Raw genomic sequence first — 24,309 nt, 5'->3', positions numbered from 1 at the left:
TACAACTAAGAATATACCACTTTTCAGACTTTTAATTGCTTCTAACTCCATGAAAGATTGTGGGCTGAGGTGGCAGTTTGTGTGTGTGTGTGTGTGTGTGTATGTGTGTGTGTGTGTGTGTGTGCGCGCGTGCCTGAACAGGACAGCACCAAAAACAAGGAGAGAAAAGAAATTTCCACTGGAGCCAGCATTTTGGTCAAACTCTTACCACCCAGACTAGAGTGAGGAGATAGTTTGGGAAGATGGAGAAGATTCTGGCTGTATATTCTGGCTTTTCTTGCAGTTACCAGAACATTAGAAACAAAACAAAAATAAAAACTCATGAACCAAACAGACTCAAAGCTAAATATACCTTGATATTGTCTGCCTTGGTGCTCCCTGTTTGCTAGTGAGATAACAATTATGTTTACCATATTACAGAAAACTATTTCCTTTACTTATAAGCAGAAAAAGTATTTATTTCAACACTAAATACTGGTTTATCATAGTTGTCTCCACAGACTGAAGTCTCATTGGATGAAAGTCTTTCATTTTTCATTCTGAGTGGTGAAGAAGGTTCAGCTTTGGGCAAGTCTTCAGAGCAGGTTGGATTTGTTTGCCTCCTTCCCACCATCTCACTCTCAGGAAAAAATAATTCTTTATTAAAAGTGCAGAATGAAATACTTGGATGGGAGATGAAGTTTTATTATTGTGCCTTCATCTTCTCTTTGAATTAAGAAGCTGTTCATAATAATAAAATCTAGCATTTATTGAGTACACTCTGAATGCCCAGTGATTACTAAGTTTTTAATGCGGATTGTAGCATTCAATCCTCATTTTAACCCTGTGAGGCAGGCATTATGCTTATCTTTACAGGTAACAAAAATCAGGCAAAGAGGGTTAAGCCTTGATACAGCTGGAAAGTCTAGGCTGTCAGCTCAAAAGCCTGTGTTTTCTTTTTTCTTTCTTTCTATTTTTTTTTTGTTGTTGTTCCTATCCTTTCCAAGGGCCCTACATTGTTCTCTATAATCTCTACTACTCCTCATGGTCTCCTCATTCTTCATTCCTCCTAATCCAATCCCAAGCCCTCCTTCTAGTCAGTCCCTCTCAGTCCCCCTCAAACTGTGTAGTCTTCCTGTTTCCCTGGGGTTGCCCTTTCCTCCAGTCCTACTTAGCCTCACTGGTCTTTCCCATTTCCTCCTGACTTGTCTCCCTATCTGCTCTTGTTCCTGGACACTTTATTCAATTCCTGTGCACCTTCCAGTCTCCCTACAGTTTTCTTGAGCCCCCTGCTACCCAGTACCTCCTATTCTCAGTAGTTCTACATAATGTCTTTTGACACCTCGGTCCCTCCAGATCCCTCAGGTCCCCCTGTCAAGTCCCTCTGGGACCCCCATTTGCCTTCCTACTTCCACCTCCCAGTCTCTTCCAGTCACCTTTCTTTGCATTCTACTCCAGTCCTTTCATTCTCATTTTGTTATTGTTGTTTTTCGCACAATTAAAAAAAAAAAAACTCTTAAAATTTTGAACAAGTAAAACATACACAGTATAAAAACGTAATGCAGAAAGCCACAAGGAAGAAAATAAAAATCACCTGAAATCCCACTGCCCTAAGGTAGTCACTATTATCATTTTTTCATACTTTTCTCTATGCTTAGCCCTGTACATGCACACACACAGTTTTTATTACTATTATACTTTAAGTTCTGGGATACATGTGCTGAACTTGCAGGTTTGTTACATAGGTATACACGTGCCATGGTGGTTTGCTTGCACCCATCAACCCGTCATCTACATTAGGTATTATCCTAATGCTATCCCTCCCCTTGCCCCCCACCCCCTGACAGGCCCTAGTGTGTGATGTTCCCCTCCCTGTGTCCATGTGTTCTCATTGTTCAACTCCTACTTATGAGTGAGAACATGCGGTGTTTGGTTTTCTGATCCTGTGTTAGTTTCCTGAGAATGATGGTTTCCAGCTTCATCCATGTCCCTGCAAAGGACACGAACTCATCCTTTTTTATGTCTCCATAGTATTCCATGGTGTATATGTGCCACATTTTTTTTTATTCAGTCTATCGTTGATGGGCGTTTGGGTTGATTCCAAGTCTTTGCTATTGTGAACAGTGCTGCAGTAAACATACGTGTGCATGTGTCTTTATAGTAGCATGATTTATAATCCTTTGGGTATATACCCAGTAATGAGATTGCTTGGTCAAATGGTATTTCTAGTTCTAGATCCCTGAGGAATCGCCACACTGTCTTCCACAATGGTGGAAGACACTCCCACCAACAGTGTAAACGTGTTCCTATTTCTCCTGATCCTCTCCAGCATCTGTTGTTTCCTGACTTTTTAATGATCGCCATTCTAACTGGCTGAGATAGTATCTTATTGTGGCTTTGATTTGCATTTCTCTAATTACCAGTGATGGTGAGCTTTTTTTTCAGATGTTTTCTGGCTGCATAAATGTCTTCTTTTGAGAAGTGTCTGTTCATATCCTTCGCTCACTTTTTGATGGGGTTGTTTTTTTCTTGTATATTTGTTTAAGTTCTTTGTAGATTCTGGATATTAGCCCTTTGTCAGATGAGTAGATTGCAAAAATTTTTTCCCATTATGTAGGTTGCCTGTTCACTCTGGTGATAGTTTCTTTTGCTGTGTGGAAGCTCTTTAGTTTAATTAGATCCCATTTGTCAATTTTGGCTTTTGTTGCCATTGCTTTTGGTGTTTTAGTTATAAATCCTTTGCCCATGCCTATGTCCTGAATATTATTGCCTAGATTTTCTTCTAAGGTTTTTATGATTTTAGGTCTTAACATTTAAGTCTTTAATCCATCTTGAATTAATTTTTATATAAGGTGTAAGGAAGGGGTCCAGTTTCAGTTTTTGGCATATGGCTAACCAGTTTTCCCAACACCATTGATTAAATTGGGAATCTTTACTGCATTGCTTGTTTTTGTCAGGTTTATCGAAGATCAGATGGTTGTAGATGTGTAGCATTATTTCTGAGGCCTCTATTCTGTTCCATTAGTCTATATATCTATTTTGGTACCAGTACCATGCTGCTTGGTTACTGTAGCCTTGTAGTATAGTTTGAAGTCAGGTAGTGTGATGCCTCCAGCTTTGTTCTTTTTGCTTAGTATTGTCTTGGCTATCCAGGCTCTTTTTTGGTTCCATATGAAATTTAAAGTATTTTTTTCTAATTCTGTGAAGAAAGTCAATGGTAGCTTGATGGGGATAGCACTGAATCTATAAATTACTTTGGGCAATGTGGCCATTTTCACGATATTGATTCTTCCTATCTGTGAGCATGGAATGTTCTTCCATTTGTTTGGGTCCTCGTTTATTTCATTGAGCAGTGGTTTGTAGTTCTCCTTGAAGAGGTCTTTCACATCCCTTATAAGTTGTATTCCTAGGTATTTTATTCTCTTTGTAGCAATTGTGAATGGGAGTTCACTCATGATTTGACTCTCTGTTTGTCTGTTATTGGTGTATAAGAATGCCTGTGATTTTCACACATTGATTTTGTATCCTGAGACTTTCCTGAAGTTGCTTATCAGCTTAAGGAGGTTTTGGGCTGAGACGATGGGGTTTTCTAAATATGTAGTCATGTCATCTGCAAACAGAGACAATTTGACTTCCTCTCTTCCTATTTGAATGCCCTTTATTTCTTTCTCTTGCCTGATTTCCCTGGTCAGAACTTCCAATACTATGTTGAATAGGAGTGGTGAGAGAGGGCATGCTTGTCTTTTGCCAGTTTTCAAAGGGAATGCTTCCAGCTTCTGCCCATTCAGTTTGATATTGGCTGTGGGTTTGTCATGAATAGCTCTTATATATGTTCCATCAATACCTAGTTTATTGGGAGTTTTTAGCATGAAATGGTGTTGAATTTTATCAAAGGTCTTTTCTGCATCTATTGAGATAGTCATGTGGTTTTTGTCATTGGTTCTGTTTATGTGACGGATTATGTTTATTGATTTGCATATGTTGAATCAGCCTTGCTTCCTGGGATGAAGCCCACTGATCGTGCTGGATAAGCTTTTTGAGGTGGTGCTGGACTTGGTTTACCAGTATTTTATTGAGGATTTTTGCATCGATGTTCATCAGAGATATTGGCCTGAAATTTTCTTTTTTTGTTGTATCTCTGACAGGTTTTTGTATCAGGATGATGCTGGCCTCATAAAATGAGTTAGCGAGGAGTCTCTCTTTTTCTATTGTTTGGAACGGTTTCAGAGGGAATGGTACCAGATTTTCTTTGTATCTCTGGTAGAATTCGGCTGTGAATCTGTCTGGTCCTGTGCTTTTTATGGTTGGTAGGCTATTAATTATTGCCTCAATTTCAGAACTTGTTATTGGTCTACTCAGGGATTTGACTTCTTCCCGGCTTAGTCTTGGGAGGGTGTATGTGTCCAGGAATTTATCCATTTCTTCTAGATTTCCTAGTTTATTTGTGTAGGGGTGTTAATAGTATTGTCTGATGGTAGTTTGTATTTCTGTGGGATCAGTGGTGACATCCCCTTTATCATTTTTTATTGTGTCTATTTGATTCTCCTCTCTTTTCTTCTTTATTAGTCTGGCTAGTGGTCTATTTTGTTAATCTTTTCAAAAACCAGCTCCTGGATTCATTGATTTTTTTGAAGGGTTTTTTGTGTCTCTATCTCCTTCAGTTCTGCTCTGATCTTAGTTATTTCTTGTCTTCTGCTAGCTTTTGAATTTGTTTGCTCATTCTTCTCTAGTTCTTTTAATTGTGATGTTAGGGTGTTGATTTTAGATCTTTCCTACTTTTTCCTGTTGGCTTCTTGTGCTATAAATTTCCCTCTAAACACTGCTTTAACTGTGTCCCAGATATTCCGGTACATTGTGTCTTTGTTCTCTTTGGTTTCAAATAACTTATTTATTTCTGCCTTAATTTCGTTACTTACCCAGTAGTCATTCAGGAACAGGTTGTTCAGTTTCCATGTAGTTGTGCAGTTTTGAGTGAGTTTCTTAATCCTGAGTTCTAATTTGATTGCACTGTGATCTGAGAGACTGTTATGATTTCCATTCTTTTGCATTTGCTGAGGAGTGTTTTACTTCCAATTATGTGGTCAATTTTAGAATAAATGTGATGTGGTGCTGAGAAGAATGTATATTCTGTTGATTTGGGGTGAAGAGTTCTGTAGATGTCTGTTAGGTCCACTTGGTCCAGAGCTGAGTTCAAGTCCTGAATATCCTTGTTAATTGTCTGTCCCATTCATCTGTCTAATATTGACAGTGGGGTGTTAAAGTCTCCCACTATTATTGTGCAGGAGTCTAAGTCTCTTTGTAGGTCTCTAAGGACTTGCTTTATGAATCGGGGCGCCCCAGTGTTGGATGCATATGTATATATGTATATATTTAGGATAGTTAGCTCTTCTTGTTGCATTGATCCTTTACCATTATGTAATGCCCTTCTTTGTCTTTTTTCATCTTTGTTGGTTTAAAGGCTGTTTTATCAGAGACTAGGATGGCAACCCCTGCTTTTTTTTGCTTTCCATTTGCTTGGCAAATCTTCCTCCATCCCTTTATTTTGAGCCTGTGTGTGTCTTTGCATGTGAGATGGGTCTCCTGAGTATAGCACACCAATGGGTCTTGACTCGTTATCCGATTTGCCAGTCTGTATCTTTTAATTGGGGCATTTAGCTCATTTACATTTAAGGTTAATATTATGTGTGAATTTGATCCTGTCATTATGATATCAGCTAGCTGGTTATTTTGCCCATTAGTTGATGCAATTTCTTCATAGTGTCAGTGGTCTTTACAATTTGGTATGTTTTTGCAGTGGCTGGCACTGGTTTTTCCTTTCCATGTGGTCAATTTTAGAATAAATGTGATGTGGTGCTGAGAAGAATGTATATTCTGTTGATTTGGGGTGAAGAGTTCTGTAGATGTCTGTTAGGTCCACTTGGTCCAGAGCTGAGTTCAAGTCCTGAATATCCTTGTTAATTGTCTGTCCCATTCATCTGTCTAATATTGACAGTGGGGTGTTAAAGTCTCCCACTATTATTGTGCAGGAGTCTAAGTCTCTTTGTAGGTCTCTAAGGACTTGCTTTATGAATTGGGGCGCCCCAGTGTTGGATGCATATATATATGCATCCCTTTCTTCTGCTTGATCGATTCAGCTATTGGTACTTTTGTATGCTTCACGAAGTTCTTGTGCTGTGTTTTTCAGCTCCATCCAGTCATTTATGTTCTTCTTTAAACTGGTTGTTCTAGTTAGCAATTCCTCTAACTTTTTTTCAAGGTTCTTATCTTCCTTGCATTAGGTTAGTGCTTTTTTCAGGAGCTCTTGTAAGTCAGGCCTGGTGGTGACAAAATCTCTCAGCATTTGCTTGTCTGTAAAGGATTTTATTTCTCCTTTGCTTATGAAGTTTAGTTTGCTGAATATGAAATTCTGGGTTGAAAATTCTTTTCTTTAAGAACGTTGAATATTGGCCCCCACTCTTTTCTGGCTTGTAGGATTTCTGCATAGAGATCCACTGTTAGTCTGATGGGCTTCCCTTTGTGGGTAACTTGAACTTTCTCTCCGGCTGCCCTTAACATTTTTTCCTTCATTTCAACCTTGGTGAATCTGGCGATTATGTATCTTGGGGTTGCTCTTCTCGAGGAGTATCTTTGTGGTATTCTCTGTATTTCCTGAATTTGAATGTTGGCCTGTCTTGCTAAGTTGGGGGAGTTCTCTTGGATAATATCCTGAAGAGTGTTTTCCAACTTAGTTCCCTTCTCCTCATCACTTTCAGGTACACCAATCAAATGTAGGTTTGGTCTTTTCACATAGTCCCATATTTCTTAGAGGCTTTGTTCATTTCTTTTCATTCTTTTTTCTCTCATCTTGTCTTCATGCTTTATTTCATTAAGTTGATCTTCAATCTCTGGTATCCTTTCTTCTGCTTGATCGATTCAGCTATTGGTACTTTTGTATGCTTCACGAAGTTCTCATGCTGTGTTTTTCAGCTCCATCCAGTCATTTATGTTCTTCTTTAAACTGGTTGTTCTAGTTAGCAATTCCTCTAACTTTTTTTCAAGGTTCTTATCTTCCTTGCATTAGGTTAGAATATGCTCCTTTAGCTCAGAGGAGTTTGTTATTACCCACCTGCTGAAGCCTACTTCTGTCAATTCGTCAGACTTATTCTCTGTCCAGTTTTGTTCCCTTGCTGGTGAGGAGTTGTGATCCTTTGGAGGAAAAGAGGCATTCTGGTTTTTGAAATTTTCAGCCTTTTTCTGCTGTTTTTTCCTCATCTGCATGGATTTATCTACCTTTAGTCTTTGATGTTGGTGACCTTCGGATGGGGTTTCTGTGTAGACATCCTTTTTGTTGATGTTGATGCTATTCCTTTCTGTTTGTTAGTTTTCCTTGTAAGAGACTCTTCTGCTGCAGGTCTGCTGGAGTTTGCTGGAGGTCCACTCCAGACCCTGTTTGCCTGGGTATCACCAGCAGAGGCTACAGAACAGCAAAGATTGCTGCCTCTTCCTTCCTCTGGAAGCTTCGTCCTAGAGGGGCACCCACCAGATGCCAGCCAGAGCTCTCCTGTATGAGGTGTCTGTCGACCCGTGCTGGGAAGTGTCTCCCAATCAGGAGGCACAGGGGTCAGGGAACCACTTGAGGAGGGAGTCTGTCCCTTAGCAGAGCTCGAGCACTGTGCTGGGAGATCTGCTGCTATCTTCAGAGCTGGCAGGCAGGAACATTTAAGTCTGCTGAAGCTGTGCCCACAGCCGCCCCTTCCCCCAAGTGCTCTGTCCCAGGAGATGGGAGTTTTATCTATAAGCCCCTGACTGGGGCTACTGCCTTTCTTTCAGAGATGCCCTGCCCAGAGAGGAGGAGTCTAGAGAGGCAGTTTGGCTATAGCAGCTTTGCCAAGCTGCTGTGGGCTCTGCCCAGTTTGAACTTCCCCATGGCTTTGTTTACACTGTAAGGGGAAAACCCACCTACTCAAGCCTCAGTAATGGCGGACGCCCCTTTCCCCACCAAGCTTGAGCGTCCCAGGTCGACTTCAGACTGCTGTGCTGGCAGTAAGAATTTCAAGCCAGTTGATCTTAGCTTGCGGGGCTCTGTTGGGGTGAGATCCACAAAGCTAGACCACATGGCTCCCTGGCTTCAGCCCCCTTTCCAGGGTAGTGAACAGTTCTGTCTTGTTGGAGTTCCAGGCACCACTGGGATATGAAAAAACAAACAAACAAACAAAAAAACCTCCTGAAGCTAGCTCAGTGTCTGCCAAACAGCCACCCAGTTTTGTATTGAAACCCAGGGCCCTGGTGGCGTAGGCCCCCAAGGGAATCTCCTGGTCTGCAGGTTGAGAAGACCATGGGAAAAGTGTTCCTCATGGCACAGTCCCTCATGGCTTCCCTTCGCTAGAGGAGGGAGTTGCCCGACCCCTTATGCTTCCTGGGTGAGGCGATGCCCCACCCTGCTTCTGCTCATCCTCTGTAGGCTGCACCGACTGTCTAACCAGTCCCAGTGTGATGAGCCAGGTACCTCAGTTGGAAATGTAGACATCACCGGCCTTCTGCGTTAGTCTTGCTGGGAGCTGCAGACTGGAGCTGTTCCTATTCCACCATCTTGCCAGCCACCAGAGTTTTTTGTTTGTTTTGTTTTGTTTTGTTTTGTTTTGTTTCGAGATGAAGTCTTGGTTTGTCACCCAGGCTGGAGTGCAGTGGCATGACCTCAGCTCACTGCAACCTCTGTCTCCTGGCTTCAAGCGATTCTCCTGCCTCAGCCTCCCGAGTACCTAGGATTACAGGAGTGTGCCACCACACCTGGATAATTTTTGTATTTTTAGTAGAGATGGGGTTTCGCCATGTTGGCCAGGCTGGTCTCAAACTCCTGACCTCAGGTGATCCGCCCACCTCGGCCTCCCAAAGTGTTGGGATTACAGGCGTGAGCCACCACATCTGGCCACACAGTTTTATATAAACAGAATCACAGTAGTAAACGGCAATTCCATTTTTCCAGTTGCTCAGTTGAACCTTGGTCTCATCCTCAGATTTCCTTTTACTCACATGCTTCAAATCCAATTTCTCACAAACCCTGTTGGTTCTGCCTTCAAAGTATTCCCAAATCGGACCCACTTTTCACCAGCCTCTTTGGTACTTCACCATAGCCTCTTGTCAGAATCACTGCCACTGTCTCCCTCTATATTCACTATTGTCCTTGTAGTCCATTTTCCATACCATACAGTCATCACAGTGACCCTGTTAAAATCTAAGACTGATTTTTTTTTTGCTTACACTTTCTAATGGTTTCCTACCTCATTCACAATAAAAGTCCTTACAGGGGCCTTAAAAATCTACATGACCTGGTCCCCTTAACACCTCTCTGACTTTATTTTATTTTTCAATACTCTCCCCTCTGTCCTCTAACACCAGCCACATTGGCTTCCTTCCTGTTTCTCATTTACAGCAAGCTCCTGCCTCAGGGCTTTTGTACCGAGGTGTCTGCCTAGAAAGCTCTTTCCTTTTCTGTGAGCTGCGTCCCCCACTAACTTTGGATTTCTGTTCAAATGACATATTATTAAAGATGCTATGCCTGACAACCCTATCTAAAATAGTACCCCCAACCTACCCAGCCCAGCATTCTCTATCCTCTTACCCTGCTTTATTTTCTTCAGAACACTTATTACCGCTTAACATGTATTTCTGTGTCTATTTGTTTATTTTCTTCCTGGAATATATTAGGCACACAATGAATATTTGAATGAATATTGATTAAATGGGTATCAAACTTTCCTATGCTCTTAATCAGTCATCTGACTTCCCAGCGTCCCACAATTTGGGTTAAGATAGGCTTTTCTGGAAAAACAAAAGCGGGCCGTGTCTCTGATCCTCCCACCCAGCAGAGTATGCCAGGGCTAGGTGCTGTGGCTGTGGCCACTTTTCCTTCTTGTAGGGCAAGCATAAAGATATTAGGTCAGTAGGAGTAAAGAGTGGGGGTAAATGGGCTTCTTGGGTATGAGGAAGTCAAGGTTTAGATGTGAGCTGTTTAGAGAAGTTGTTTGGAAAAGCTATCTGCCCTGCAGCTAGTGACTACTGTCCCCATCACAGAAGGGAGAATGCTACTCCTTTTGTAAGAGGCTGAGTTTGAGTGTGGCACCTTCCTGCTGGGAGAAAGGGGAGCCCTCGTTCCAGATATCTCATCTGGGCAACCCAGAGTGAGGCCTGGGGTTACTTTCAGAAGGTTCTGCTTGTCACACCACAGTTAACAAGGCATGTTCCTGTGAGTAGGGGCAGGGACACTACCCCTTTTTTACTGCCCAAAACTCACTTGTATCCATCTAGACTTATATCTTCTGACCCCATTCACCCTATCACACAATAGCCAACAGCACACACATTGCTCTGCTGTGAGCTGCGTAGTGAAGACCAAGAAAGTGATCTGGGATAGCAGCTGGACTCAGACTAAGTGAGGAACAGTTGAGCAGGTAGGACTTGTATTGGTCTAGGTCACAGCTTGTCTCAAGCTAAAAATATAGGCAGATTGGGTAGGGCTCATTAAAAAAAAGACCCACAGAGTCATAACTGAGAGGCTAGAGTCCAAGATGAGAGCCCGAAATAGTCTACCATCTGAGCAGACCTTAGCTCTGAAGGCAGGTGGAAAGCCCTGGCCCACACAAGGGGTGTTATAAGGGAAGCTTGGTTATGAGAGCTCCAGTTGGAGCAAAGAGGCCTTTGTAGTCTATGACTGGAATCTTCAAAGACAGCCCCCATGTGGAGATCCCCCAAACCTTGCTCCTAGATGTTGGCATACTTTATTTGAATTCTGAAAAGGATATCACGAAGATTTCTGGATATAAAATATTATCCTGATTTCATGGCAGGGATATAGGAGGGAGGGTATGATGATATGATTTTATATGAACCTAGTTGATGTTTAATGACATTACTTATTTAACTTTGTCAGTATTGATCGAGGCCATGTAGGATTATTTAGTCAAAGAAATTCTGTGATTAACTTTTTAAATTTTATTATTTACCCTAAATGTGTGTTTTTGAGAATCGAGGGATTTTTGTCTGACTCACACACTGTCTCTGTTGTTCAGTATGTCTATATTTCAAATTAGACAGATAAAATCATCCAAAATAATGATTTTGCTTTCATGAATAGACTCATTAAATTTATGAGTATGATATATTCATTTTAATATTTAGTAATGTATCTGTTTCCACATCTATGTTCAAATTGTTTATAACCTTTATATATATCATATATCAGAATTTCACTATAATCACTCTGCTAGACTTCTATGCTGAGTCTTTACTTTTCTTTCTTCTTTTTTTTTCATGAATACCTTGTAGAAAAAATCATGCCTACTCTACAGCACTTTAGGTGGTACTGTTTTCTGAATGATGGGGAAAAAAAGGATTTAGGGTCACATGGTCTGATATCTTTGGACCCTGCCCTACACTGTATATTCTCAGTAGTTGAAATATTACAGTTCAGTATCTCTGAACATTTTCCATAGGGGAGAAAGGGCTATTTCAGCAGTCTTTCAGTGAAGAATTGCAAAGATGGGCTATAGAAAAATCATATTATATAATACTAAACCTTAAATGAGTTCTAAATTCAGTGAAATTTCATTGTAACACAAGTTCGGCTAGAACTTGGTCTGTGGGTGACAGGATCAGACGCACAGTTCACAGTAATGTTCCAGTACATTTCATTTATTTGCATATTAATCATTGGAGACAAGCATGTTAACTTATTTTTCTTTTTGGTATTCAGCAGAGAGCAGTAAACCATAGTTATCCCAAATGCTTTTCACTTGGTGTTGATTTACAAAATGTTGCTGAGAGTGAAGATGAAGAGTTTATGAAAGAATTCATTTTGACAGATTTACTCAAAGTAAAAGCTGCTGACTATGAATATGATCAAGAACAAATAAAAAAACAGAAGGCAAATATTTTTGTACCAAGTAGTTCTCCAGGTAACATTCTTTTCCAGTAAAATATTCAAGTCATTAACGAATTGGGTTATGGGATAATAGCTTTTCTGTATGCTGGATAAATAAAAAGTACTGATCTAAAATTATAGTAACTTTTCTATATTTGTTTTTCATGACTTCCCTGAATTAAGGGAACTGATTAAGAGAACTCATTCTTCATTTAAAAAATGTATATATATAGGCATATATATATATATATATATATATATATTTAGAGAGAGAGAAAGTGAGAGAGAGGCTTTCTGCTAGACTTTAGTAGTAGGGTATAATTATAGTTATTTGTACTACTTATTTGGTCAATATCCATTTAATATTTTGGACTTTAAAGTAATATCTAAGTTTTATTGTTATTAAGTGGTCAACCAGCGCAAACTACCAAAAGATATGATGCCACGTATTTTAGAAGATGAAGGATTCTATATTCAGAGAAAGCCAGAAATATATAAAAAGACCTGCAACAAAATGGAAAATCGCCTGCTTAAACTAGAAGAGGCAAGTGCACCAGCTAACAAGTTAAAACACTGGCTACTATGTGACTTATTTATCAAAATACTGAATTACTATACTTAAATATTTTTAATAGGGAAAATGTTGGTTTGGAGAAAGTGGAGAAATAATGTCATTACCTACACCTATTAAACAGTCATGGAATTTCAGACTAAACGTAAGGAAGGAACCTTTAAATCCATTACTTAAGACCATATACAGGAAGGTAACCAACAACAATATATTTGTAATTATGGTTAAAATTCTTGTAATATCAATTATAGCTGGTGGTTTTGTGGTATTGATTTATCCTTTAAAGATACTAAGTCTACTAATATAATGTCTAAATCATGATCAAATGTTAAATAGCCCTTAAAATTATAGTGTCAAGGAATATTGAATGATATGGGGAAATGCTCAAAATAAAATCTGAAGTGAAAAAAGCAGAATGCAAAATTATGTATGATGCTAATTTTACAAAAACAATGAATAAATGAATGATACTCAAGGTAACCACTGTTATAACTTCTACCACTATACATTACTCTTGTCTGTTAGTTTTACCTATTTTATATAAATGGAATAATAGAATAGGTACTCTATACTGTTGTGTACAGCAATAGCTTGTTCATTTCTGTTGCTATATAGAACTCCATAGTATGAAAAGTATATTTATTTATTAACCATTCTTTTATTGATGGATATAAGTTACATCCAGTTTTGACTATTACTAATAACACTGCCATGAAAATTTGCACATCTTCTGATAACTGTGTGTGTATGCATTTTCTGTTGGGTAAATATCTCAGAGTAGAAATGCTGGGTTATAGGTTTGTATATGTTTAGTTTTACTATATAGTGCCAAATGATTTTCTAAAGTGGTTGTACCAAACTATACACAAACTAAGAAGTGTGTGAGAGTTTCACCTGCTTTATATTCCTGTCAACATTTGGTATTATCTATCTTTTAAATCATAGCCATTCTGGTGTACATAAGTTGTATTTCATTGAAGTTTTAATCTGCATTTCCCTAATGACTAATGAAACTGAACACCTTTTCATGTCTGTTGGTTATTAGGACAGCCTCTGTTATGAAAGCTTGGTTAAGACTTTTACCCATTTTTTTCTTATTGGATTGTCTGCTTTTTCTTATTGATGTGTTGATTTCTGGATGTGAGCCCTCATATAATCTACTCTATGGCTAATCTTCTCTGTCTGTATTAGTCCATTCTCACATTGCTATAAAGAAATACCTGAGACTGGGTAATTTATAAATAAAAGAGGTGTAATTGGCTCATGATTCTACAGGCTGTACAGGAAGCATGATGCTGGCATCTGCTTGGCTTCTGGGGAGGCCTCAAGAAACTTCTGGGAGGCCTCAGGAAACTTGCAATCATGGTGGAGGGCAAAGAGGGAGCTGGCACTTCACAAGACCAGAGTAGGAAGAAGAAAGAGAAGAGAGGAGGTGCCATCCACTTTTAAATGACTAGCTCTCATGAGAACTCTATCACTAGAACAACCCCAAGGGGATGGTGTTAAACCATTCATAAGGACCCACCCCCATGATCCAATCACTTTGCACCAAGCCCCACCTCCAACATTGGGGATTACAGCTCAACATGAGATTCGGGTGGACACAGATCCAAACCATATCACTCTCTTAATTGTGCTTTTTGATGGGATATTCTTAATTTTAATGTAGTATAATTTAATATTTTCTTTTTCTTTAGGGTTAGCACCTTTTATATCCTGTTTAAGAAACTGTGCTTACTCTAGGTCCCAAAAGTATTCTTCTGTTTTTATTCTAAAAAGTTTATTGTTGTACCTTTCTCATTTAGAGTTACCACCCATCTGGAAAGTACTTACTAGGTATAGCGTTAGGTAGGGGGTCATATTTCATTTTATCCACATGGATATCCAATTGACTTAGTACCATTTATTGAAAAAAATCAATAAACCTTTTCTCATTATAATTCATTGTCATCTTTGACATTAGTCAGCTGACCATCTATGTCTTTAAAAATAAAGGACTAGTCAATGGAAAGACATCCCATGTTCATGGGTTAGAAGACTTCATATTGTTAAAAATATCCATACTACCCAAAGTGATCTGCAGACTTAGAGCAATCCATTTCAAACTCTCAATGACACTTTTTTTACAGAAATGGAAAAAAATCCAATAATAAGGAACCACAAAGGACCTTCAAGGTAGAAGCTTTATATTCCTGACTTCAAAATATATTACAAAGTTACATTAATCAAAACAGGATGGTAATGGCATAAAGACAGACATATGGACCAGTGGAACAGAATAAAGAGCCCAGAAATAAACTCACGTATATACAGTCAAATGATCTTCAAGAGGGTGCCAAGACTACACAATGGGGAAAAGATAGTCTCTTCAGCAAATTGTGCTGGGAAGACTGGACATCCACATGCAAAAGAATGAAATCAGACCTTTATCTTACATCATACACAAACATCAACTCAAGATGGAGTAAAGACTTAAAAACAAGACCTGAAACTATAAAACTCCTAGACGAAAACATGGAGGAAAGCCTTTATAACATCGTTCTTGGCAGTGGTTTCCTGGATGTGACACCAAAAGCATAGGCAGCAAAACAAAAATAGAGAAGCGAGACTACAACAAACTAAAATGCATCTGTTGCAGTAAAGGAAACAATCACCAGAGACAGAAGGCAACCTATGGAATGGGAGAAAATATTTGCAAACCATATATCTGATAAGAGATTGAAATCCAAAATATATAAGGAACTTATTCAACTCAGTAATGAATTAAAAAATGGGAAAAGGACTTGAATAGACATTTCTCCAAAAAAAACCAAAGATGCATACAAATGGCCAACAGACATATAAAATATGCCTAACATCACTAATTGTCAGAGAAATGCAAATCAAAACCACAATCAGATATCACCTCTTACCTGTTAGGATGGTCATTATTTAAAAAGAAAAATCCCCTGAAAATAACAAGTGTTGGCAACAATGCGGAGAAATTAGAACCCTTGTACACTGTTGGTGGGAATGTAAAATGGTGTGACCACTATGGAAAATGGTATGGAGTTCCTCTGCAAATTTAAAATAGAACTGTAATATGATCCAACAATCTCACTTCTGGGTTTTTATCCAGAAAAATTGAATTTAAGATTTTGAAGCGATATTTGCATTCCCATGTTCATTGCAGCATTACTCACAATAGCCAAGAGGTGGAAACAACCTAGCTGTTCATTGACAGTTGAATAAAGAAAACGTGGTGTACGTAGCCATAAATAATAAATCTTGTCATATGCTAAAACATGGATGAAGCTTGAAGATGTTATACTAAATGAAATAAGTCAATCACAGAAGAACAAATTCTGCATGATTCTGCTTATATGAGGTATCCAAAGTAGTTCAGCTTCATAGAAGCAGAAGGTAGAATGGTAGTTGCCAGGGGCTTGGGAGAGAGGGAAATAGGGAGTTGCTGTTTAAAGGGTATAGAGTTTCAGTCATGCAAGATGAAAAAGCCCTAGGGATCTATGGTATAATATTGTGCTTATAGTTAATAGTACTGTAAACTTAAACATTTGTTGAGGGTAGATCTCATGCTTTGTATTTTTTACCACAAAAAATAGGACCATTCAGATTTTATATTTTCTCTAATTTGTCTTCTACTTTTGCTTTTTTAAAAATTCTTTTTTCTCTTTGAATTTTAGTTTGCATATATTCTATTGACCTGTCTTACCATTCACTTATATAATTTTATGCCATACTTCATCTGCAGTTAAATCCACCCAATGAGTTCTTTCCCTTCTTTATTTCTTTTATATGTTTAAAATGTCCCCTTCTTCACCTTAAGAAAAAGATTTGGTAGTGTTTATTTGCCCTTGTGTTCTTTCTAGTATAGGCTTAATTTCTAAATTTTAAATTTTTGCCATTTTCTTTCACCTAATTTCTGAGTTTAATTCTGATTTATGTTTTTAAATGTCATATAACTTCCATATAAATTCAGCTCACTCTGAAAACCACATTTCTATTTTGATCTGGTTTTGGATACCTTTCTGGTGTGCTTTGATTTCCTGTAGGCTGTTATTTTGCTATTTATTCTTTTTTCTTATAGAAACTTTGATGGATTTAATCTTGATCCTTTTCTACTGCTTATTTTTATATAAAATTATTTTTCCTAAACTTTTATAAAAAGGCTTAGTTCAAATAACTTTTCTATTTTCACAGACCTGTTGTTTTTGTGTCGTGTTAAAATATATTGTGGCTGGATTTCTGAAATGTCTTGGCTGTATTCCCTTCCCCAGATTTTTTTCTAGACCTCCTCTTTCCTTAATTCCTGTGGTCCCCATACTTCTTCGTTTCGATTTCACTCCCAGTAGTTTCTATTCAGTGTGAAGCCTCATTCTGAAAATTCCTACGAACTAGATTCCTGCAGCTCCTTCAGTCCTTAACCCAACCATCCACAATTGGAGTAGACAAAACCTGTTTCAATTTTAGCCACTGTTTTTAAGTTGGCCTGCTGTACTCTCTGGTGCATTTCTGTTGGCTCTTTTGGACTCTGGTCAGGTCTATCAGCTGTTCCACTGCTTCTCTCTGCTGTCTCCCACACAATCGCCAATGCCATTCAGACCTTCTGAATATTGATGATTTGTCTTCACTGACTTGTTTTTTGGGTTTCATGAGGCATATCTTGAGAACTAGTCTGTTATAAATCTTGTCCGTGGATTTTTGGTTTTGCTGTCTAGTTGCTATGCCTCTTTTAATATAGGAATTTGGGAAGATCTAAAACTGTACTGCCACCATATTTTCAGACCAGCCCATCTGCTGACTTCTTAGTTTTACATATTTTCAATACATTTTTTGCTTGAAAGTGTTCATTTGACATTTAATTCTTCTGTAAATATTCTAATTTTCTTGAGCTGTTTTTAGTCTTTTCATGGGTTTTTGCTTCTATTTTTAATACAGTAATAATAGCTACTTTAAAGTTCATATCTGGTAACTCCGATATTTGGATCACTATGAATCTTTTTATTATCTATTTTTTCTCTTGGTTTTGCTTATTTAGTCTTGCCTCTTATTATGACAGGTAACTTTAAAAATTGTATTCTACATTATTATATATGAAAAATTATAGAAGCCCTAGATGATGTTATCTTCCACCAGAAATGTTCCATCCTTTGCTTTGTTAAGTGTATTGAGTGAGGATGATCATCTTCATCCAACCAGGGACTTAACTGATTTAAAGACTGAATTACAGTTTTGTTAAGGCTCCGTCTGTACCTGTATTTTCTGTTTACCTAGTATTTTCTCTGCTTGACTGCAAGCAGGGCAGGGTTTTTGTTTTGTTTTATTAGCTCGTTTTATAATTTATTGCTAACACCTATCCAAATGCCTAGCATGGAACGAATGCTTATACTATTTGTAATAGAACTCATCACCTCAGTCATTGTATGCTTTTAGGGTACTAATATAATTTAAAAGATAAGGACTGACAGAAGAAGTTCACTGGCATAATCTTAGAAAATGTTATTCCATACAAGGTGCTTATCATACCATGAGAGACTAGCAATGTCTCTGCCCCATCCTAATTCACAGTGGAACACAGTTGTCAAGATTTTATAAATGACACCACCATACCAAACATTACAATATCTTCATGTATTTTCCCAGTTGGCTTACTATAAAAGAATCTATCACCATTAAAATATAAAAACATAAAAGAATAAAAGAGGAGGGAAAAGCCCTGCTATTTATCTTATTCTTTGATATCATGTGGCATAGTTTCTAGACTTTATAGTGACAATGCATTTTATCTAAATTTTGCTCCAGATATAGCAGAGATATTTTGGTGTAATTACCTGAGATCATTGCTTTTAGGAGAGAGGCCTTTGAAACAACAACAATTTGTTGAATGAATAAATAAATGAACAAATGCATCATAAAAAGTAAATGCATAATTTACAATTATTGGAGAACTATTAACCACCATTCAGGTTAACCTTTGTAATAATCTAGAATCCCAAGTTGGAAACCATTGGGCTGAACAAGTAACTTTCTTTTAGTGCACCTGTTCTAGCTTCATCCAAGCACAATTACAGTATTTCATGGACTGCTATAATTTGGAAAAAATGTAAAGGCCATCTCACCAACTGTCAAAATTGAGTTTTAAAATTCATTCTTGCAGCTGCTGTAATTTGAATGTGTATCCTCTAAAATTCAGGCTTTTTCAATGTGATAGCATTAAGAGGTAAGACCTGTAAGAGGCGATTAGGCCATTAGGCCCCTCCGCCATTGTCAATGGGATTAAGTGCCCTTATAAAGGGGCTTTTGCCCTTCCACCGTCTGCCATGTGAGGACACAGCATTCCTCCCTTCCAGCAGACACAGCAAAAAGGTCCACACTAGACTTGAGATGTAGTGTCTTAATCTTGGACTTCCTAGCCTCCAGAACTGAGAAATAAATTTCTGTTCTTTATAATTTACCTAGTCTCAGGTACTCTGTTATAGCAGAACAAATTGACTAAGACAGTAGCATCCTTAACAGATAATGTTCTAGATTTTGTGTCAGACAAATGCCTGTACCTGCCTTTCTCTTCTGTCTTCTTCACATTTTTCGTGTTGCCCAGCCAGCCTTGAAGGAAAAGCTGATTTACAGTCTCTCACCAGAATAAATATAAGGGCAACCAAGGTAGATACAATAGTTGTATGCATATCAGAGTCCTGTCTTCGCTGCTGCCTCTGCCAGGTACTTTAACAGCTTGTTGTACCTCTACTATTCCAGGTACCCTATTTGTCTGCTATTTGCTGATTAGTTTCGTCTGACCATTTGACTATGACCTTCCCTCTGCTCCCATTTCTAGCACTCTTTTTATATATTTACATAGATTTTCTTTATATGTCAACCAGCTTGGATGTTTTTGTGCTTTTATGTAGCCTTTGATTCATTGTTGCCCAAATCTTTATGCTTTTGGTATAACACACTTACCTAGTTCTAGAAGCCTACTTAACCCACTTGGTCAAGTGCTGCTTTTAACCAATGTGTCAGGGAGTTTGCTGCCTCTCAAAAGAATTCATTCTAATGTCAGACTTTTTTTTTTTTTTTTTGAGATGGAGTTTTGCTCTTTTTGCCCAGGCTGGAGTGCAATGGCACAGTCTCAGTTCACTGCAACCTCCGCCTCCCAGGTTCGAGTGCTTCTCCTGCCTCAGCCTCCTGAGTAGCTGGGATTACAGCTGCACACCACCACACTTGGCTAATTTTTGTATTTTTAGTAGAGATGGGGTTTCGCCATCTTGGCCAGGCTGGTCTCGAACTCTTGACCTCAGAAGATCTGCCCGCCCAGCCTCCCAAAGTGCTAGGATTACAGGCATGAGCCACCACACCCAGCGGACAGTTCTAACAGTTCTTTGTTTTCTGTTGTTGAAGTCTGTCTCCAGGTCACTTCTACTTATTTGACTTTGGCCATAGGGAACACGTAAAGTACTTCATCTATGTGACAGCTCCTCAAATGTTTGAAGCCTACAGTCACTTCCACCTTTAGTTTTTGCTCTCCAGTCTAAATTGCCTCCTTTGGTTGTTGTTAGATATTCCACCACCTCATTTACCCTCCTCTAGCTTCTTAGCACTGTAGTCAGTAGGGGCTGAAGAGGACAGGACCAAGGGCAGAGGCTTGTGTCACTCCATTAGAAACCCAAAGCAACTGAGCAACACAGTTATTCAATCAGTGCTGGATCTGCTTAACAAGACAGGATTCTCTAGCTTAGGAACTTTAATTTTCAAAAGTTCATTTACAATTTAGTTGTTTTAAACTGAAAATGATTTTTCCTTGGTGTTTTCTTTCCTATTTAATGGCCGATTTACCAACTTATTACCAATTGTCTAAATCTCTCAGGTGAAATCAAGAGCAGGTTTCCCCTTTTATGGGTTGGCTCTTACATAGAGAACAAAGACTTACCAGCCATAAACAAGCTTTATTGCTGTTTGTCTGCCTCCCTGAAACCCAGTAAGGAAGAAGGAAAGGTTCCTAACTCAGGAAAAAATAAGGAGGCAGAGATTGAGGCACCATACAGATGGCTTTCAGTCCTTGAGGAGCACTGGGTCTGCCACACCAGGTTAGGGGTGAGACAACATTAGGTGTTGGCACAGACTGAAGCAATGGCACAGACTGAAGAGCATATCATATTACACCAGACTGATCCAGAGACTGGGCTCAGTGTGCTCCTATTTGGGTTGATGCATTCATGGCTTTTATCAGGAGTGGCTAGGCATTGATTAATCAGGCTGCATATGCTAAGTAACTCAGCAACCCTCATAAATTGCATTACTGAAAACCAATGATATTGAGCACATACATATTCAAACATGTGCATAAATTCAAAATAGTGGACTCAAAAAAATATATACATATATATTTTGAGACAGAGTCTCACTCTGTCACCCAGGCTAGAGTACAGTGGTGTGATCTCAGCTCACTGCAACCTCCGCCTCCCGGGTTCTAGCGATTCTCCTGCCTCAGCCTCCTGAATAGCTGGGATTACAGGCACCTACCACCACGCCTGGCTAATTTTTGTATTTTTAGTAGAGATGGGGTTTTGCCATGTTGGCCAGGCTGGTCTCGAACTCTTGACCTCAGGTGATCCACCTGCCTCGGCCTCCCAAAATGCTGGGATTACACAAGTATGAGCCACCACACTTGGCCTATTCCTTTACTTTCTTAATAAACTTGCTTTTACTTAAAAGAAAAAAAAAAAAGGTGGTCGGGTGCGGTGGCTCACACTTGTAATCCCAGCACTTTGGGAGGCCGAGGCGGGCAGATCACGAGGTCAGGAGATCAAGACCATTCTGGCCAACATGGTGAAACATCATCTCTACTAAAAATACAAACATTAGCTGGGTGTAGTGGCACGTGCCTGTAGTCCCAGCTACTTGGAAGGCTGAGGCAGGAGAATCACTTGAACCCGGGAGGTGGAGGTTGCAGTGAGCCGAGATCGCACCATTGTACACTGCATTCCAGCCTGGTGACAGAGTGAGACTCCATCTCAAAAAAAAAAAAAAAAAAGATGGACTAAAACAGATGAATCATCTTCCATATGATCTAAGGCCTATGGACTTCAGAAATTTAAGGACAATCTGGTATCCAAATGGAGACAATCTCATGTACAAAAACAGGTGCTCTTCTTATAGGAATTGCTTAGAGGGTCCAGGCTCCTGAAGGTAATTTCCCAGAGGATCACCAGTGTATTCATTTATAAACAATGTTTTAATAAGTAATTCTCATTTAACTCTGGCCCACGGTTCTAAACACCATTTGTCATAGTGTTTCTGTAGGAAATTATTTTTGGTTTTATAACTTGAAAGTCCAACTTCCACTCCACCAGCACACAGTAGTGAGATAGATGACAATAGTTAATAGCAAGATGATTAAAATACTGTAATATAAATATATTTGATGAAATTAAGGGCCATAATAAATTTAAGGGAAAAGAATCAAATTATTATTTTTTGTTTTTCTATATCTCTTGATTTTCCTACAATTGAAATGTTACTTTTATAAGGAAAAGTTTCTTATAATTTCAAAAGAAACTGAATCAAATTAACATTGTGCACTTATTTTTCTTTAAAAGGCAGTAAAATATGACCTGGGAAGTTCATTTATGAACAAAATGGAAGATCCAAGGGAAATATACCAATTAGACCTCAACATTGTGGGTTTGCAATTCAGCCATCATCATCTCTTCAATCAAGAACAAGTATTATGTGCTAGGCTTCTCCAACTTTATGAATGTTTTCAAGACAGGCAGCAACAGAATGTATCTCAGCTGCTTTATGAGAAGGTGAGAATGGCTTTCATTATAAAGCTAAACATTTAATATTGAAAGAGAAAAAATTTCTTGTGCAGAGCAAATTATCAGAACATTTTCTAAATATTTAAGTAGAACAATGGTTCAATTTCAGTTTCTCTGAAAAGAAACTGTAGGAATTGACTGGCTGGGGAGAAAGCTTTAAATATATCCTGTGGGATATTTATTTACCACAAATGGTTTACTAATCAATGATATTCTTTGTCCTATAACTCAAGAAGAGTATTTGAAATGATTATTACTGAAAAGAGCCATGTGGCTGTTTTAAGTCTTGTAATAAAGTATTTTAATTAAAATATTAGAAATCTTGACTCTCATAACAAACCTGAAGAGTCTTGGTCTGAAGATGGTTAATCCAAGTAGTCATCTCATGACATCATGAGGGGTATATGAAGTCTGAAGAGAAATAGAAGGAGTACTCACTGATTACTTTTACAAACTTGTGCCTCATTTAAACTCTCTGCTAGGTTTCTGATATATGAGCATTTTGTTGACTAGTGTTCTCTTGGGAAAGGTATTTTGATAGTATGTCTCATTCAACTAATGAATACATTTGAAATCAAATCCCCTCTAAGCTATTTAATGAAACATTCAATCCTGATGGAGCCACAAAGCCATCTCAATAAACTGGACATGAACTAATTATGAACCTTCATAAATATCTGTTATGAATCTTCATAAATATCTGCTTTTTTTTTTTTTCTTTTTGAGACGGAGTCTTGCTCTGTCCCCCAGGCTATAGTGCAGTGGTGCGATCTTGGCTCACTGCAGCCTCCGCCTCCCGAGTTCAAGCGATTCTCTTGCCTCAGCCTCCTGAGTAGCTGGGACTACAGGTGCCCACCACGTGCACGGCTAATTTTTGTATTTTTAGTAGAGATGGGGTTTTGCCATGTTGGCCGGGCTGTTCTTAAACTTCTGACCCCAGGTGATCTGCCTGCCTCGGCCTCCCAAAGTGCTGAGATTACAGGCATGAGCCACCATGCCCGGCTAATATCGGCTTTTTAAAATATAAGTTTAAAACCCACAAGACTTAATCCATTTTTGTTTTTTTTTGAGATAAGGTCTCATTCAGGCTGCAATACAGTGGCTCAATCATGGCTCACTGCAGCCTCAACCTCCCAGGCTCAAGCTATCCTCCCACTTCAGCCTCCTGAGTAGCTGGAACTACAGATGTGCACCACCACACCCAGCTAAAGTTTTTTTCTTTTTCATGGAAACAGGCTTTTGCCATGTTGCCCAGGCTGCTCTTGAACTCCTGGGCTTAAGCGATTTGCCTGCCTTGGGCTCCTTAAATGTTGGGATTACAGGTGTGAGCCACCATGCCCAGCCAGGAGTTAATCTATTTGATTTGATAGAGCAATTGTGTGGGAGAACTTAATAGATGAACACCATGCATTAGCAATATCAGAATATTTCCTAAAATAAATATTGAATATTCTAACTTTTAGTAAAATATGGCCATTTTTTAAATGAATGAAGGAAACAACTCAGATTAAAATGCAGGTCATTTAAAAAGTGATTTGATCTACAGATTTCTGCTTTACAGAATTTTTTCCAACAATATTATAGAATCTTTAAAGTCTGATCTACCAATATCAATTTTAGTATATTAGAGTACCATCTATTAAAGTATATATAGATTCTAAGTTTATTTTTCATGTATATGCATGGCTCTCTGCATAAAATGAAAACTTTTTGGGTTATTATTTGCAATATGTTTCAGTATTATTATTGTATTAGGAACCAAATGTAATTTCTTAGTGGATTTTTACTTTTTTTCAATTTATTCTCTTATGTGAATATAAACATTTTCTCGAACCTCCCAGTAAATTGTAAAAAGAGAAATGTGGTTGGAAGTGTGCATAATCTTCTCTTCCGAGGTAGAGAAGAGCAGTGGGGAAGAGAGAAAAGGCCAGGTGGTGCAGAGCATGTCCATTGGCCTCCCACCAAAAGATTAATTTCTTAAACATGGATAATTTAGTTCCTGGGTGTGAAATGTATGGCTTTGCCTGTTCCCAGTGTTTTCAAACCAA

The 24,309-nt window shown here is 38.6% G+C and overlaps 1 protein-coding gene across 7 annotated transcripts in view; it reads left to right on the top strand.

Annotated features, from left to right (window-relative positions):
* The window catches only part of LOC129468518 (protein CC2D2B homolog), a 98,504-nt gene that overhangs the window by 25,911 nt on the left and 48,284 nt on the right, over window positions 1-24,309 (top strand). For 5 of the 7 annotated variants that reach the window (XR_010118109.1, XM_055254170.2, XM_063628866.1 and 2 more), the window contains exons 7-11: window positions 489-584; window positions 11,708-11,909; window positions 12,283-12,419; window positions 12,511-12,639; window positions 22,040-22,249. Coding sequence is in view for 6 of the 7 variants with exons in the window: in XM_055254170.2 (XP_055110145.2) it covers window positions 489-584; window positions 11,708-11,909; window positions 12,283-12,419; window positions 12,511-12,639; window positions 22,040-22,249 (774 nt within the window). In the remaining variant the exon portion in view is untranslated. Of the gene's footprint in view, window positions 1-488; window positions 585-11,707; window positions 11,930-12,282; window positions 12,420-12,510; window positions 12,640-22,039; window positions 22,250-24,309 lie in introns of those variants that run through there. The other 2 variants (XM_063628884.1, XM_055254178.2) reach the window with 2 other exon arrangements.

The sequence above is a fragment of the Symphalangus syndactylus genome, chromosome 2, assembly GCF_028878055.3.
Source record: "Symphalangus syndactylus isolate Jambi chromosome 2, NHGRI_mSymSyn1-v2.1_pri, whole genome shotgun sequence".
Classification (NCBI taxonomy): domain Eukaryota; kingdom Metazoa; phylum Chordata; class Mammalia; order Primates; family Hylobatidae; genus Symphalangus; species Symphalangus syndactylus.
The sequence above is the reverse complement of the archived record's forward strand: the minus strand, read 5'-3'. Positions and strand labels throughout refer to the sequence as shown.